We start from the raw sequence: 19,158 nt of genomic DNA on the forward strand, positions 1-19,158 counted from the left end.
AGAGAACAAAATTTGTCCTGTCTGTGGAATTTCCCTGGTGTCATCTTTTTAGTGGCTGAGTGGGGAATCATAGACAGTGAGAAGTGGGGTAGGGCCACAAAGGTCTGTATATAATTTTCATTATGTTGTGGATAAAAGTGCAAATGTGTGCTTGGGTGTATAAAGTATTCTTGCCAGTGGTTTATTTTTTAAACACTGTCTAAACATACAGTATCTATACTTTTCTTTAATATTAGTAATCTCAATGAACCTGATTTTCAGAATTACTGAGCACCTTCAGCTTGTATCTACTTCCACTGGAAATACGAGTGCTCTGTACTTCTGAAAATCAAGCCCAGAGTGCCTCACTCCCCACATATTGGTTATGGAAGGTATGTAGAATGAGAAAGAAAGAAAGAAAGAAAGAAAGAAAGAAAGAAAGAAAGAAAGAAAGAAAGAAAGAATCATAGGTTTTACAGGACAAGACTGCTAATCTGGTTCAATCTGACTAATTGAACTGGTTGGTATATAGGTGTGTGCTAGTACAATAAAACAAAGTAAACCATGGAATATATCATCAGTGAAAACAATACAACCATTTAGTGAGCATGTAAATTAAAATATTTTTGTGAGCTGTTCATATTCCCCTAAATGTCATACTAATTCAGAAACCTGATGTCAGAAAGTGAATGGGGACCAATAAAAAGGAAAATGAAAGCTAGTTAAATTGTTCATTTCTAGAGATGTGAAAGTCACTAAGATGATCATAAAAACCAGCAGAACTCACCAGAAATCTTTCTGAAAATACATAAATGAAGTGGTATTATTGGAACCTCTTTCCTAAACAAATTATCCTGTGCAAAGCTGCCCCTTCATCTCCTTCCACATGTGCACTAGCAGACAATAAAGACTAGGATGATTCTTCATTAGAAAAATCCTAGCACTCTGATGACCACTAATGGTTTTGGATTATTAACCAAAATAACATGTAATACAAATATAATAATTTAAAATTTTCCCTGGGTATTTCTGGATATCAAAAGGACAACAAAAGGCAAAACTGTCTTTTTTAAATTGACTGACAGCATTTAAAATTATAGCTCCATTTGATCTAAAATACATTTAAATTTTACTAGTAAGGATTGTGAGCCATCTTAGTTTTAGTGGAATCTCAATAAATGAGACAGTTCAGTCCAAGAAAAGTTCCCAGATACATGTGGTGAGGCGTTAGCTGATGTTTCTGCCCTTTCTAACAGAGGAGCATGTCAATTCATGAATTTAATGAATACTTACGCAAACATTTGGGTAGTGACCTATCCCACAAGCCATTAGCCTTACAAGTCAAAGCAGATGAGCCCAAGATGTAAAATCCCTTCTTACAATGGTACACCACGCTGATTCCATACTTGAAACTTTCAGGGTAATTCTGCTGCCCATGACGAATAGCATTTTCCACAAAGCCTGGATCAGAACAGTTCACCACTACAAGACAAATGTGTTTGTCACTAACTTTGTAAACACAATATCATGAATACATGAAAACAGATCAAGAGAGGATACTCCACATTTCTTCACTAATGGCTCATGAGTAGGACCTGTGGTTATGGACCTCTGATTTTGGCTTGATTTTAGGACTCCTTACATATTAGGTATTTTTTCAAAGTGTCTAGCCCTTTTTGATGTAGAGATACTATCCAAAGAGTAAGCATTCTTTTCCATAAAAAACTAGCCCCTATAAGAGTCTGTCAGGGCTGGCCTTTCAGACCCAGGAAGAATGTGTGTGCCCTGACAAATTTTTGGACTCCCCTGACTAATTTGCAGCTCTGGTGATCATATGGAGCTCTAAGGCTGCTGCAAGTTCCTTCCTGATTTTTGTCTGTAGCTGCGCTATAAAGCATTGCTTCTGGCCGCACGAGGAGCATCTCAATGAAGGAGCTAACTTTGTTGAAACCTTTGGAGAACTGAGAATGAAAACAATTTTCAAATGTTGGCAACTTTGCATTGACCTAGTACAAACTGCTGGGCTCCAATTCTCCTATTAGTTCATTAAAAAGCTGGTGATGGCCTAAGGATTCCCCATATCTGCCCCTTCCACCAGTGAGGTTCCAAGTTCTAGCTGCACAGCTACTCAAAACACTGTTGTTTCTCTAGCTGCAAGTACAGGTTCTTAGTCTGTAAACCACTTATAATTCATCTGTGAGGTCTATGTCAATCAAGATTGCGCTGCAGAACTGAGACAAAGCAAGGCCATTTTCACAGTGACTTGTGCCTCCACAGTAGCTCTGTGCCCCCTAAAGCTCTGTGAAGGTTCCCCAGCGGCACACTTCTTATGGAACACAATGCATATAAATTATGGATGTTACTACACTATGTATGGAAGGATGCAGCAGATGCCCCCACCATACGGGTCAGGTCTGCTTGCTAGTGTGGTGGTGAGAGGATCAAAAGCGACTCCTTCAACCCATTCCATTGGAGTGACAAGTGCTGCTCTAGATACAAACTCTGTACATTCTTCTGCTCCTTTACAATAATGATTGTAATACTGCTTATCCGCTGTGCGTGGGACCATGAGATGTAAATGCTCCTTGCTTCCTCTCCTCACTTAAGCACCTGGCACAGGGCTGGGCACAATCTGGCCCTGAGTATGTTGTTTTAATATGAAATCAATGAAACCTAACTATTTCTAAAATCCACACTTCAATTTAAACAGCCCAGAATCTTTTTCTCATTTTGACTTTCCTGTAATGTGCACACAAACAGCCTATAATAATAAAAAAGAAAATACATTTCTCACTATCAGTATATAGATGGAAAAATATATGATTATTGGGAAATGCAGCACATTATGTGGGAGATGATGCACCATAAGGCAGCTGTATTTCACACAGCTTTCAGCAAGCTTAACCAATTATATCCTTGTCACACGTCTCTCTTTTTACAATGTATATCCCCAATCCTTACTCTCTGAGCTAATCCTCCTTTTGTGTATATAGCAGAGGCTCTTTTCCATTGGTAGAAGCAAGATCGTGATGCTGAAACTGAAATCTCCATGGCAAAATCTTGACAGCGATGTTTATTCTTCTGGCAGCGTACACCACAAGTGTGGTGAAAAGCTGTTATAAATGCCATCCTCTGCTCCTCTCATCTCTTCACCACAGATGTAAACAAGGACAGCGGAAAAGTTTTAGAAAATCAAGTTAGTCTACATGTAAAATAATCCACTGTTTTGGTATATGTGGAGTAGAACAGATTGTTTAGTGATTTCTAGTAGTAAGTTTTCGCATTTTACAAATGTGCAATTGTGAATACACAAAGAGGACTTCTTATTATCAATGCATTTTTTTAAAAATAAATTCTATCATAGAGATTACTAAAGAGGAAAAACATGAATATGTTTATTATCTGACAATCAGTCTTTGCAAATGTTCACTCATTAGTATTCTCTTTGAAGGAATTTTATTTAGTGAGGAAGGGAAGTAACTGGAAATTAAGGAACCTGCAGTATTCTAATACTTCATTTTTGGTTGACAGTAACAGAATTATACTTTTTTTTACTGTTCTATTTTTTTAAACCAGAATTTTAATGTTATGAAATGTCTATGGCCTCATTCTGCAATGGGCTATGTGCGGGCACATACCTGTGCAGAGCCCCATTGACTTTAAAAGGAACTGGAATTCCACATAGATGCAGGGGTTTGCTCATGCAGAGTTCATTTTAAGATCAGGGACTATATTTGAAAATAATGTGGCTAGGCCTAAAGCAAATCTGCCTGTAATCTACTGAAATATTGACATCTTACTCATGTGGGTTATTAAAAAAGAAAGCTAGTTAGAGCATTAATAATGTAATTATGTGGCACAGTAGGATCAAATTAAGTGGTGCTAAGATACTATGGTGATGAGCATGGTATGAGATCCTTTATACAATAGACCTGGTTTAGTGAAGAGTCCTGATTTTCTGGGGAAAATCACATTCCCCAGACCCAAATTACACCTTCCTGTGTGCTGTGGTGAGTTTTTCCTAAATCAAAAGGAGTACTTGTGGCACCTTAGAGACTAACAAATTTATTTGAGCATAAGCTTTCGTGAGCTACAGCTCACTTGTGCTCAAATAAATTTGTTAGTCTCTAAGGTGCCACAAGTACTCCTTTTCTTTTTGCGAATACAGACTAACACGGCTGCTACTCTGAAAGCTTTCCTAAATCAGTCACTCAGAGGGTAAGGGACTTTCATAGTGCTTTGTCTCTGGTTCCATGGAACAAACCGGAAGTGTTGTCCCCAAATCTCACAGATCTTGGAGAGCTGTCAAAGGAGACAATGGGCCATCCATATGAATGCCCTATGCCTCTCCACTTACTCTAGGGTACCTTGTAAAATCCTGCATCTTGTGATCTACACTTAAACTTCTCCTGATCACAGAACAATTCCCTCCCTTAAAGTAGGACTCTCCAGTGTGGAGGAGTTCTGCTACAAATTGTAATGCAGCCTGAGGCACCACTAACCTTATAGTGCATTTAATGCTGGTATTGGGGGAGCTTTTAAAAGACATGGGGCAGAGGAGAGCAGAGAGTTTATGCTGCTCCTCTCAAAAGTATCCCACATATCATTTTAATGTTTGGGGGTTTTTTTTAACAGCCCTAGTGTAAGCCAAGGAAAAAGACTACATTCTTCTCCATAAAACAAAAAAAGGATATTTAAATCTTCTTCTTCCTTTTCCTGTATAGCATTTTCCCTGGTGAGGGTCACAGTGGCAGCATGGGGAAGATGAGATCTCCCTTTCCTCTGCAACAGATTTCACCTCCCACTGTGGGATTCCCCAGTGTTCCCAGGCCAGCTGGGATATATAATCCCTGCAGCATGTCCTGAGTTGGCCCGGGGCCTCCTCCCAGTGGGACATGCCTGGTAGAGTTCCAAAGAAAGCCTCCCAGCTGGCATCCTTATCAGGTGCCCAAACCACCTCAACTGGCTCCTCTCAATCCAGAGGAGTAGCAGCTCTACTCCAAGGGTCTCCCAAATAGCTAAGCTCTTCACCCTATCTCAGAGAGTAAGGCCAGCCACCCAGTGGAGAACCCTCATGGCCGTTGCTTGTACCCATGATCTCCTCCTTTTGGTCATTACCCAAAGTTCATGACCATAGGTGAGGACAGGACCTAGACTGACCTGTAAACTGGGAGTTTCATTCAAGAACTCAGCTTCCACTTCACCTTCATGGACTAGTGCAGCGCCTGCATCACTGCTGCCTCTCTTGTTATTGTGGAGGGGCTCTTGTCACGGTGGAGGGCCTTTCATACCCCAGTCTATTTATCTTAGGCACTCATATGGCCCCCACCACAGTAGTGTCTGTGTGCTCTCTCAGTCTATAATATATTTATCCTCACAATACCGCATTAAGATAGGGAAGTACTATTATTATAGATAGGTAACTGAGATACAGAGATAACTATGTGCCTCAAAGTTATAAAAAATCCACACCTTTTAGTAAAGCAGCTAAACTGACCTAACCTCTGGTGTAGACAGCACTAGGTTGATGGGAGAATTCTCCCATTGACCTAGCTACTGCCTCTTGCGGATGTGGAGTCCCTGCACCGACAGGAGAACCCCTCCCATTGGCATAAGTAGTGTCTTAACTGAAAAGCTACAGTGGCACCACTGCACCATTTTAAGTGTAGAAAGGTCCTAAGTGATTTACCAAGGTGACACAAAAAGTCTGAGGCACAGCAGGAAATTAAGCCTGGCTAAGTCAGAGGCTAGTGCCCTGATCACTGAACCATCCTTACAATGATTACATTCTGAAAAGTTACTATGGCAAAATAGCACTTTTTTACCCAAAATTTATCTGCTTATTTTAGTACCAAAATTTCATTCATTACTATTAACAGCAGCTCTTACTTTTAATGATTCCTTAAGATGGCATGTGTGCAGGGGCTGGTTCATTATTTGTGTTACAACAATTTTATGTGTCAGTGTAATCCTTGGAAATCACTAGTGTTAAAATAACATAAAACTGGAGCAATGCAGTCTTGAATCAGGATCAGTTTCTTTCTAGAAGTATATTTAGGACTTCCCTGCAGTTGAAAGCTTGCACTGGGGTAACTAAAATTAATCAAGTTACACTGTGGCAAATCCTTAATATGGATACATGTAAATGAGTTTAAATTATGAATAAACAATTTAGCTTAATGGAATTACTGTGTTGATTTAAATTGATTTAAGTGCAATTTAAACCAGTTTATGTGAGTCGACATTAAGGTCGGCACCATTATATCTAGATTACTTTAGATGTAATGTAGATGGGGTCTGACATTTTTTCTCATGCAAAAATCACAAAATTCATATAACTTGTCTGCCAGTTAAACTCAGTTTCTTGCCATCTCTGTGTTCCCTTCATTTTATTCTCAGCAGTCTCCCTTCTCTACTATTTGCATCTTTAGTCTCCCTTGATTTGCTGATCAGTTGCTGTTTTTCTTCCTGAAGCCGCCTCTCTAGAACTCCAGATGCTCATCACAAGAGGTTTCACTGTGAATGCCATGTCCAGCACACCCTTAGCATACAGGTGTAGCCCACTCCAGGAAGCAAGCACCAAGAAGGAGGCTTGAGCCACACCTTGAGAGGAGAGCTACACAAGTTTTAATAATGTTGGAAAAATACAGTTGTTTCCTCATTCATTTTTCAAGTTACTATCAGTCTGGTATTGCTTCCAAAGTTAGGATGGAAACCAAAATCAATCACAGCACTCTAATATCTCCTGTACTCCCCTATTACAGCTGGATTACAGTTCCTTAAGTACTAGTCAGGAACAAATACTGCACTGTATCTGGTCTTGAAATAAGATTCTGTTTTATGCTCTTTGCTAGGCACACAGATTGTAAAAGGAAAAATCTTATATTGCTGTTATAGCTTTCTACATCCCATATATACCATATTTCACCTTTGTGTTAATGAACACTACACTGAGTTTTCACTCTTCAGCTGACAAGGATTTTAGGTTTTGTTTGTTTTGGTTTGCTTTTTTTAAAACTCTACTGCAAACAAATTATCTGCACTCTAGTGGACAGAAAACACAAGATGTTTCACCAACTTATATCCATAAGACTAAAAATTACAGTACTGTGCTTTGTACTTTACAATGTCAGTGTTTCATTGTATCCAGTCTAACAAAAATCAGCAGGTATTTCCATGCCATTCTACACAATTTCAATTTATTTAAAAAAGAATAATCTGTGAGAAATCAGTATGTTATGGTCAGTCTTTATTTTTATTTATTTATTTTTAATAAATATATTTGTGCATGGTGCCGCGGGGGTGGGGGAGAATTGTTTTGGGTATTGTTGGTTTTTTTGATTTCTTACATTATTCTTTTAATACAAGCTGGCTTTAATGTTCCTGACACATATACATGTACAACTGTAACTCCATAAAGATTGTGACTTTTCAACTGGGGAGTTAACAGGAAGGCTTTAAACTACCTTTACCAATCCTAGGTCCTTAAAGCAGCCTACTTATGCCCGCACCATAGCTTTCTTTACCACTACTCAGCCTGGGAATTATAGAAAATCGCTATGCTATTTCAACAAAAAGAACGAGGAGTACTTGTGGCACCTTAGAGACTAACAAAGGTATTTGAGCATAAGCTTTCGTGGGCTAAAACCCACTTAATTGGATGCATGCAGTAGAAAATACAGTAGGGAGATAAATATACACACACAGAGAACATGAAAATATGGTTGTTGCCATACCAGCTATAACTATAAGGTGGATAGAAAGCTGGTTAGATCATCGCGCTCAATAGGTAGTGAGCAATGGCTCCATGTCTAGTTCGCAGCAGGTATCAAGCAGAGTGCCCCAAGGTTCGGTCCTGGGGCCGGTTTTGTTCAATATCTTCATTAATGATCTGGAGGATGGCGTGGATTGCACCCTCAGCAAGTTTGCAGATGACACTAAACTGGGAGGAGAGGTAGTTACGCTGGAGGGTAGGGATAGGATACAGAGGGACCTAGACAAATTAGAGGATTGGGTCAAAAGAAATCTGATGAGGTTCAACAAGGACAAGTGAAGAGTCCTGCACTTAGGACTAAAGAATCCCATGCACCACTACAGACTAGGGATCAAATAGCTAGGCAGCAGTTCTGCAGAAAAGGACCTATGGGCTACAATGGACGAGAAGCTGGATATGAATCAACAGTGTGCTCTTGTTGCCAAGAAGGCCAATGACATTTTGGTCTGTATAAGTAGGGGCATTGCCAGCAGATCGAGGGACGTGATCATTCCCCTGTATTCGACATTGGTGAGGCCTCATCTGGAGTGCTTGTCCAGTTTTGGGGCCCCACACTACAAGAAGGATGTAAAAAAATTGGAAAGCATCCAGCGGAGGGCAACAAAAATGATTAGGGGACTGGAACACATGACTTATGAGGAGAGGCTGAGGGAACTGGGATTGTTTAGTCTGTGGAAGAGAAGAATGAGGGGGGTTTGATAGCTGCTTTCAACTACCTGAAAGGGGGTTCCAAAGAGGATGGATCTAGACTGTTCTCAGTGGTAGCAAATGACAGAACAAGGAGTAATGGTCTCAAGTTGCAGTGGGGGGAGGTTTAGGTTGGATATTAGGAAAAACTTTTTCACTAGGAGGGTGGTGAAGCACTGGAATGGGTTACCTAGGGAGGTGGTGGAATCTCCTTCCTTTAAGGTTTTTAAAATCAGGCTTGACAAAGCCCTAGCTGGGATAATTTAGTTGGGGATTGGTCCTGCTTTGAGCAAGAAGTTGGACTAGATGACCTCCTGAAGTCCCTTCCAACCCTGATATTCTATGATTCTATAACAAGAGTAATCAGTTAAGGTGAGCTATTATCAGCAGGAGAAACACACCACACAACAAAAACACTAACTCAGGAACCTATCCTTGCAACAAAGCCTGATGCCAACTCTGTCCACATATTTATTCAAGTGACACCATCATAGAACCTAATTACATTAGTCACGCCATCAGCGGCTCATTCACCTGCACATGTACCAATGTGATATATGCCATCATGTGCCAGCAATGCCCCTCTGCCATGTACATTGGCCAAACTGGACAGTCTCTAGGCGAAAGAATAAATGGACACAAATCTGACATCAGAAATCATAACATTAAAAAACTGGTAGGAGAACACTTCAACCTCTCTGGCCACTCAGTAAGAGATTTAAAGGTGGCAATTTTGCAACAGAAAAGCCTCAAAAACAGACTCCAACGAGAAATTGCTGAACTTGAATTAATATGCAAACTAGATACCATTAACTTGGGTTTGAATACAGATTGGGAGTGGCTGGGTCATTACACATATTGAATCTATTTCGCCATGTTAAGTATCCTCAGACCTTCTTGTTAACTGTCTAAATGGGACATCTTGATTATCACTACAAAAGTTTTTTTCTCCTGCTGATAATAGCTCATCTTAATTAATTAGCCTCTTACTCCACCTTTTCATGTTCTCTGTATGTATGTATATATATATCTTCTTACTATATGTTGCATTCTATGCATCCGATGAAGTGGGCTGTAGCCCACAAAAGCTTAAGCTCTAATAAATTTGTTAGTCTCTAAGGTGCCATAAGTACTCCTGTACCTTTTGTAGTGATAATCAGGATGGCCCATTTCCAACAGTCGACAAGAAGGTGTGAGTAACAGTGGGGGGAAAATAAGCATGGGGAAATAGTTTTACTTTGTGTAATGCTGTTCAAAGAACTCTATCTTCTGGGACTCCCCCAATGGTTGGACTCTACTGGCCTATTGGTCAGCTTTCCACAGATGGAGTGGTACAAAGCTGCCCCATTGTGCTGGGGCACCAGGGCAATAATTCACAATGATTTACCAAGGTGGTAATAAAGTAGGAAAAATCTCTGTACTGCATGCCCAACACACAATACAAACGTCATTACAAAGGACATACAACGAAAAAGAAAACAAAAATATTACCTTTTAATGATTTTTTTCCTCCCTTAAGGTCACAAAATAAAACATTTGGTACATTATTAATTTTGACCAAAAATTTAGACTAATTACCAAAAGCAGTGCTATTTTGACGAAATTATCAATTGCAGACTTGCCAATAGCAGTAATTTATAAATAAACAAAATAAGTAAGTAAATGAATAAATACATAAGAACTTCCTCTGTCCCTAAGCCGACTTAACATTTAGTGGTTAAGAACCCCTCAAACCAAGATTCTGAATAAAACATAATAAAGGTAGGAAACTAGCATAGCAACCTTTATAGCCAATATTTTGCAAACTGCACCCAAGTTAAAGGAAAATATTCTTGACAACTCCTGCGAAAATCAGATTGAAACCAAACATAAAATGTGTTACTTTTCTGGTTATGATTATGTGAACCTTTTTAAAGCTGCAGATATATAAAAAATATTTGTTTTAAATCTCACATAGAGTAGATATAAAAGAGGATCTGTAGAATTTATGGTGCTTTTTTGTTGCTAAAAACAGGTGTGTGCATATTAATGTTTATTTTTCCCATAACACAAATGAAGATTTATTTTTATTGTATGTTTTAAACATCAACTATTATATATGTACATATTTTGGAAGAGTCATCTTCTTGGACCAAGGATTGTCATTTTCTATGTTTGTACAGTACCAAGCACAAGACAGCTCCGATCTAGCTGGCAGCTAGGTGCTACTACAATATAAATGGTAAATACAATAACAATAATAGTAATAGTCACTGCTTTATAAAAACATTTCAAGCAGAATTTTACACTTTGCTAAACTTTTATTTGGTATGGAAAATAAGGACCTGATCTTGGAATAATTTCAGTACATGACTACCTTTCCTGCCATGAGGAGTCACATTTAACTAGTAAAACTCATAACATGGACTACTCATAAGTGAAATTATTTGAATGCTTAAGTATCTGCAGGATTGAGTCCTAATTTAGTTTGATCACAGCTACCAACACTTGAAGAAGCAGCACTTCTAAGAAAAAGTGCTGTTTGTGGTACATGTGTTTTCATCAAGCTCACTGGCTGAAGTGAAACAGAAAAGATTCCCCTTGTTGATCCAATAGGATTATCTTGGGTTCCAATCCTGAGAACACTTATGCATGTACTTTAACTCTGTGAGCAGGCCTGCTAACTCCCTTAAAAATAAGGACTGTAGGATAGGTTATCCCTTATGTATGTGCTAACAGTAGGAACCTCATTATATACTAGTATGCATGTTGTAAAAAGAACATACTATGTATTGGTGAAAGGTTGCAATGGTGAATCAGAATCAGAATCAGAACAAGTACTCCTTTTCTTTTTGCATCTTACTCCTAATACTCTAAACTCCAGAAGAATTGTTTACCCTGTCTATGGCTCTCCTCCTTTTTACTGAAAGGGGTTTCACCATTATCCATAATCAACCAAAGAATGAGAAAAAATATTGAAACATTTTGAAAATTGCTCCAATTTCTTGAAAGATTTGTGAGCTGACAAAGGCAAATTTTGTCTCAAAACTCTTCAATGACTAACAGTTTGTTCAACTCTTGTACTGAATCCGTTGCTGCAGTAACCATTTGTCATAACTACATGCTTTCTATTTCGTTTTCAACACAATTCAGATCACAAAAATAAAATAAAATACATTTTCTGAAGTTTGAGCTTTGGGTTAACAGCTATTCCTGCCAAGCTATCTCCTGCTGAGCCAATAATAGGAAATTAAGCAGAAATACTATTGTTTCAAGATGATATGTTGCTCTACAGCTATTCAAAAGCAATTTTAACTGAATTATCTCTGAAACAGAGTAGGGAGAATAGAAACACTTAATTCTCTGGAAAGACTGGAAACATAGCATATTCAAAGAATATATTAAATTCCCAAAGAATCACTTTGTCTGTGTGATATATTGTTTTCATTCTTATATCAGCAGCATCTGTCTAGTCAACTCAGTGATGTGTAAAATGCAGGATACTTGCTGAATATATAATTTATGCATGTGGTCTGTGCAACAAAATTGCTGCCTCATGCATGAATTCTTATCAAAAGTTTATGCAAAAAAAGGATATCCTGTACAATAGAAAGAATTGTAAAACTTACCCTTCAGTGTCATTTAAATTAACCTATGTTTTCAAAAAGATATATATGACTTTAATGTGACTAACAAGGACTACAGTAAGGGATGCTTTAGGAAAGAATTTGAGCTGGTTGGCATATAGAACTAAACCAGAAGATTCCCTGATTGCCCTTCACCCTGGACCCAGTTGTAAATCAAGGCAAGAGAGTAGAAAGAGATTGCTTTCTTGCAATGACAGCTGTCAAAGATTACATGGGAAATGAGTTCTGGCACTCTCAATTTAGCTTGTTGAGAAAGGCAGAATAATGGTTAAGTCTGCCCTGAAGATTCTGGAACTTCACTCTAAGTAGATCCAAACCCATGAGGACAAAGAAGTGAAAAGACTGTGTCAGAGTCCTTTAGGCAGTTTTCTGTTAAAAAGTTGAAAGCTCATTAAAAAGTACATCATTCCCAGTATTTCATTTCCTGTTCTTTTTTTTATTTTTCCTAGACAGGAATATATGGTTAAACTTAAAAAAAATGATATCTGCATTTAAAAAAAACACGTTTTGTTTGAAAAACACTGCAATGTTATCAATCACCAACAGAATTCTGATTTTAAACACACATTTGAGTTGTCACTCAAGATGAATCAAGGCAGAGATTTCACACTCTGAGTGCAAAGCAAACTCTAGGAGACACTGCCTTAGTAGTAGTAGGCATCCTTTAGTCTCGAGAGACCATGAATGTGCGCCCCTGAAAGGTAAATAATTTACTCAGTTGATTTTATGGCAACCGCGAACGTGGCTGAAGAGACCCACTCGAGAAAGACAATCTTTGCCATGTCCATTACATTTAAAGGTGATGTTTTGACCCTTTGGGCTCTGCCTTCTGCAAGGTCCTTTCTCCTCTGCTAAGATGGATTGCTTCCTCTCATATCTCCGGAGACATTTGCTAAGCTCTTGTTTCCAAAGGCTGCAGTCTTGAGTGTGATCTTCCCATTTGTCCACATCCATGTCCATTTCTTTGAGGTCTCGCTTGCAAACATCCTTGAAATGCAATTTTGGGTATCCTTTGGGTCTTTTTCCGGATGCCAATTCACCCTAGAGAATGTCCTTTGGGATGAGCCCATCATTCATTTGGCACATATGCCCAAGCCAGCGGAGGCATCTCTGTTTGAGGAGCGTTTGCATGCTGGGTACGCTGGTCCATTTGAGTACCTCAGTGTTGGCGACTCTGTCCCTCCAGGAGATTCCAAAGATTCGACAAAAGCAATGCATATGAAAGCTGTTGAGCCTCTTTTCCTGATGAGAGTAGAAGAGTCTTGCTCCCATACAAAAGTGTGCTGATAACACATGCAAGATACACACAGATCTTTGTGTGTTTGTTATTTTGCCATACCCTGTTGTTCAGGCTAGACATTGCTGTGGTGGTTTTTCCAATGCAGATGTTGAGTTCTGTTTCAAGTGAAAGGTTGACTGTGATAATGGACCCCAGGTATGTGAACTCATTCACCATTCAAATTCATAGTTGTTGATCTTGATGAAGGGTGCTTCCTCAACTCCTTGGCACGTTATGTTAGTCTTTTTTAGGCTTATGGTAAGCCCGGAGTCTTGACAGGCTTTGGAGAAACTTTCCATTAGTCTTTGAAAATGAGCTTCTGTGTGGGTTGTCACTGCTGCATCATCAGCAAAGAGGAGATGTTGGGTAAGGGCTTTCCTAGTCTTGGTTTTAGATCTGATTGAAGAGCTTTCCATCCGATCTTCTGTTCAAATAAATTCCCTCAGTTGAGGAAGCAAAAGCTTGTTTCAGTAGCAGGGAAGATCCCAAACAGAGAGGGGGCAAGTACCCAACCTTGCTTAACTCCACTATAAATCTGGAAAGCCTCAGACACTGAGTCGTTGTATTGAACTGGGCTGTACATGTTTTCATGAAAGGATGGAATCATCCTAAAGAGCTTGGGGGAACATCCAATCTTTTCTAGAAGCGTGAATAGTCTGCTTCTACTGACAAAGTCAAAATCCTTTGTGAGATTGATGAAGGCTATGTTGAGGGGCTTTTTTTGTTCTATGAGTTTGTCTTGTAGTTGTCTTAGCAAGAAGATCATATTGATAGTAGACCTTTCAGCTCTGAAGCTGCATTGTGATTCAGGATAGATTCTGTCTGCAAGGATCTGAAGTCTGTTCAGGAGAACTTGGGCAAAGGCTTTTCCCATAATACTAAGAAGGGACATGCCATGATAGTTGTTACAGTTTCTCCTGTCACCCTCGTTTTTATAGAGAGTGATGATGTTAGCATCTCTCATTTCTTGTGGTACTTCGCTTTCTTTCTAGGAGAGGCAGAGCAACTCATGAAGACGTTGCAGTAGAATAGATTTTCCTCATTTTATGACCTCAGATGGTATGCGGTCTTTTCCAGGGGCCTTTCCATTGGGGATGCCATCTATGGCAAGGCGAAGCTCCTTGACGGTCAGTTCATTGTCGAGTTGGGTCGTAACAAGCAGGCTTTTGATGGCATAGATGGCTGTGTCCGTAACAATATTTTTATGAGTCAGGTCAGGCTATGCGTGCTACCGTAATGAGAGTAGACGGTACTACTAGCAGCTCATCAAACCTACTGCCTTGTGAATAGCCCAGGAGAGTGTAAGGCTAAGGGAGCAACCCCTAACAGAAAAGCCCCATTGCCTTCGGGGTAAATTTGGGAGAATGTAAGGCTATGAGAATAAACTTGGATAGAAAATCTGGAGTGGAGCCTCAAAGGCTGTCAGGTACTAATATTTTCGTATCTTACTGGCAACTCCTGCAGCAGATTGGGTACTAGATGTACTGGTTCTTCCTCTCCTCTGGATTTTACTGGTGATGTCGAGAGGGGGGTCCTGAAGCATGGGCAACTCAGGGCCTTCATATCATCTGCCCCGACTTGCACCCTGGAGAAATACTCCAGCTTCACCTCGAGCATTGACACAACCCAGTAGACAGCAGTCACTGGTTCTAAGCTCTTATTCAGAGTTGACAACCGGATTATCTGAGGACTTTCACCAGATCAACGATGTTTGTTAAACTGCCGCGATTAATGACAAGCTGAAATGACAAAATGTGGATATCACATCCCTCCAAGAAACATGGCTAGCATTGAGTGGATCTCTCAGAGAAAAAGAATACACATTTTTCTGGCAGGGGAAAAGAGCAGAAGAAACACAAGAGCATGGAGTGTGATTTGCCATCAAGAACTCACTTCTGGGGATGCTTAAGACACCTACAAATGGATCAGAGACAATTTTGATACTACGGTTGTTCACATCTGAGGGCCCAGCCAATCTTGTGAGTGTGTATGCCCCAAAGTAGCAGCCGTGTTAGTCTGTATTCGCAAAAAAGAAAAGCAGTACTTGTGGCACCTTAGAGACTAACAAATTTATTAGAGCATAAGCTTTCGTGAGCTACAGCTCACTTCATCGGATGCATTTGGTGGAAAAAACAGAGGAGAGATTTATATACACACACAGAGAACATGAAACAATGGGTTTATCATACACACTGTAAGGAGAGTGATCACTTAAGATAAGCCATCACCAGCAGCAGGGGGGGGAAAGGAGGAAACCTTTCATGGTGACAAGCAAGGTAGGCTAATTCCAGCAGTTAACAAGAATATCAGAGGAACAGTGGGGGGTCGGGTGGGGGGGGGAGAAATACCATGGGGAAATAGTTTTACTTTGTGTAATGACTCATCCATTCCCAGTCTCTATTCAAGCCTAAGTTAACTGTATCCAGTTTGCAAATTAATTCCAATTCAGCAGTCTCTCGTTGGAGTCTGTTTTTGAAGCTTTTTTGTTGAAGGATAGCCACTCTTAGGTCTGTAATGGAGTGACCAGAGAGATTGAAGTGTTCTCCAACTGGTTTTTGAATGTTATAATTCTTGACGTCTGATTTGTGTCCATTCCTTCTTTTACGTAGAGACTGTCCAGCTTGGCCAATGTACATGGCAGAGGGGCATTGCTGGCACATGATGGCATATATCACATTGGTAGATGCGCAGGTGAACGAGCCTCTGATAGTGTGGCTGATGTGATTAGGCCCTATGATGGTATCCCCTGAATAGATATGTGGACAGAGTTGGCAACGGGCTTTGTTGCAAGGATAGGTTCCTGGGTTAGTGGTTCTGTTGTGTGGTGTGTGGTTGCTGGTGAGTATTTGCTTCAGATTGGGGGGCTGTCTGTAAGCAAGGACTGGTCTGTCTCCCAAGATCTGTGAGAGTGATGGGTCGTCCTTCAGGATAGGTTGTAGATCCTTGATGATGCGTTGGAGAGGTTTTAGTTGGGGGCTGAAGGTGATGGCTAGTGGCGTTCGGTTATTTTCTTTGTTGGGCCTGTCCTGTAGTAGGTGACTTCTGGGTACTCTTCTGGCTCTGTCAATCTGTTTCTTCACTTCAGCAGGTGGGTATTGTAGTTGTAGGAATGCATGATAGAGATCTTGTAGGTGTTTGTCTCTGTCTGAGGGGTTGGAGCAAATGCGGTTATATCGTAGAGCTTGGCTGTAGACAATGGATCGAGTGGTATGATCTGGATGAAAGCTAGAGGCATGTAGGTAGGAATAGTGGTCAGTAGGTTTCCGATATAGGGTGGTGTTTATGTGACCATCGCTTATTTGCACTGTAGTGTCCAGGAAGTGGATCTCTTGTGTGGACTGGTCCAGGCTGAGGTTGCGAGAGACTGCTGAATTGGAATTAATTTGCAAACTGGATACAATTAACTTAGGCTTGAATAGAGACTGGGAATGGATGAGTCATTACACAAAGTAAAACTATTTCCCCATGGTATTTCTCCCCCCACCCCACCCCCCACTGTTCCTCTGATATTCTTGTTAACTGCTGGAATTAGCCTACCTTGCTTGTCACCATGAAAGGTTTTCCTCCTTTCCCCCCCCACTGCTGGTGATGGCTTATCTTAAGTGATCTCTCTCCTTACAGTGTGTATGATAAACCCATTGTTTCATGTTCTCTGTGTGTGTGTATATAAATCTCTCCTCTGTTTTTTCCACCAAATGCATCCGATGAAGTGAGCTGTAGCTCACGAAAGCTTATGCTCTAATAAATTTGTTAGTCTCTAAGGTGCCACAAGTACTGCTTTTCTGTATGCCCCAACACTCTCCTTGTCTTCTGACATCAAGGACCAGTTCTATAATCAGTTGAACACCACCATCAGCAAGATTCTGAAACACGAATATGTTTTCCGGCTAAGGGACTTTAATGCAAGGATGGAAGCTTATCATGAAACCTGGACCAACTGTCTGTGTCAACACGGAACTGGTAAGATGAATGGAAATGGTCAGAGACTGCTAGAATTTTGTTCTAACAAACTCATTCTTCTAGACAAAGTCGCAACACAAAGTATCTTGGAAACATCCCAGATCTGGCCACTGGCACCAACTGGATCTTATCACAAGGTGTGCCAACCTTAACATCCTCCTCATAACTCACAGTTATCAGAGTGCTGATTGCGACCACTCTCTGATGTGCAGGAAAGTCAGACTTAAACCAAAGACAAGACCCAGATCAAAAGTAAAAGGATGTCCTTGTATTGACCTCAGTGCCATAGCAAACCAAGAAAAGTCACAGCAGTACAAGAACATACGACAACAAGCCCTTGACACCAATAATTGTGCCACAAATACCTAGCTGAACTGGGAGCATCTGAAGAACACAATCTACGATGCAGCTCTGTCAGTCTTTGAGAAGAAGGAAAACAAGACTAATGACTGGTTTGATGCATATTCCAGTGTGTTGACACCAGTTATAAGGGCCAAACGCACAGCCCAAACCAACTACAAGAGAGACTCAAATGAAAAAAACCTTACAAGCACTGAGAGTGGCAAGAACCAAGGTACAAGAAACTTCTCGATGCTGCGCCAGTGACAATTGGCTACACTTATATGAAAGCATCCATGTAGCAGCTGATGCAGGCAACATCAGAAACATGCATGATGGGATCCAGAAAACCTTGGTTCCAACTTCAAAGAAGACACCCCATTGGAATCAACAACAGGGGAAACAATCAAAGACCGCACCAAGCAGATGGTAGAACCCTACTCTGGGCTTTACTCTCATGAAAATATTGAGACACTGACTAAGAAAACACTATATAATGATGCCAGAGTAAGGTGTGTTGGCAGAATTCATTGTAAAGTAGCAAAATGGTAAATGTCAAATGAACTGAAACAAACAAGGAAAGGTTAACACATTACCTGGTTTTATCTATGTCTTAAATAGATATGAGTTTTTCCTTAGTATTAATGAAAAACTGATTTTATATTTTCCCCCCTTCTTTCAAATGAAAACCACAGGGAACTAATTTTATTCTTGAAACATGACTGACTTCAATTGAACAAAAATCTGAGACTGGTGAACCATACAAATTACTCATCTATTTATAAGGCAATAATGTTTGTCCAATACCCATTACATATTAGTTAAGATCTAAGGCCCTGTTCCAACACTTAGTGCTTGTCTATCTAAACTGGGTAAATTTGCACTATTGTAATTACACTGATGTAGTTATACTAGTGCAAACTTCTAATGTAGAAACACTGCATAGATGTAAAATGTGACTTACAAATATGTAGCTTAAATTACCTCAGTAACTTAATTGTAGCTATACTGTTGCAAAATAGCCCCATATAGACAAGGTCTTACACACATTCTCGACTGTACTCACTCACATGAACAACCCCACTAAAGTAAATGGGAATACTTATGTGAATATAAGCACGTGTATATATTTTTGAAGGATCAGCGCCTAAAATTAATTTTTTGTTTTTAAAAATTCACAATACTGTGGTGTATATTATTGTTAGAGCTCTGCCAAATATTCACTTGAATTATTAACAAAATGCAGTGTTTCCTGAATAGTGTTATGTCAATGGAAATTTCCACCATATTAAAAGAAATTGGGGGTGGGGCTAGCAGGTGACAGGGATGCATGTGAAAATGTTTCTATGAAGTGTATCATGGTACATTTTTGAATTCTAACCAAGAGAATTAAAGGGGAGATTACAACAGTTCATACTGAAAGGTGAACTGTGAGGCCGGATGGAGGTTATGAGGGGTGTTCTTCAGGAATCAGTCTTGGGACCAATCTTATTTAACATTTTCTTAATGACCTT

General features: G+C 39.9%; 1 protein-coding gene across 1 annotated transcript in view; it reads right to left on the minus strand.

The window, feature by feature from the left end:
- CSMD1 (CUB and Sushi multiple domains 1) overlaps positions 1–19,158 on the minus strand; it is a 2,060,919-nt gene that overhangs the window by 65,309 nt on the left and 1,976,452 nt on the right. Inside the window, 1 exon segment of the mRNA XM_038396611.2 lies at positions 1,273–1,461. Within this exon segment, the coding sequence (XP_038252539.2) occupies positions 1,273–1,461 (189 nt within the window).

The sequence above is a fragment of the Dermochelys coriacea genome, chromosome 3 (assembly GCF_009764565.3).
Source record: "Dermochelys coriacea isolate rDerCor1 chromosome 3, rDerCor1.pri.v4, whole genome shotgun sequence".
Taxonomy (NCBI): Eukaryota; Metazoa; Chordata; order Testudines; family Dermochelyidae; genus Dermochelys; species Dermochelys coriacea.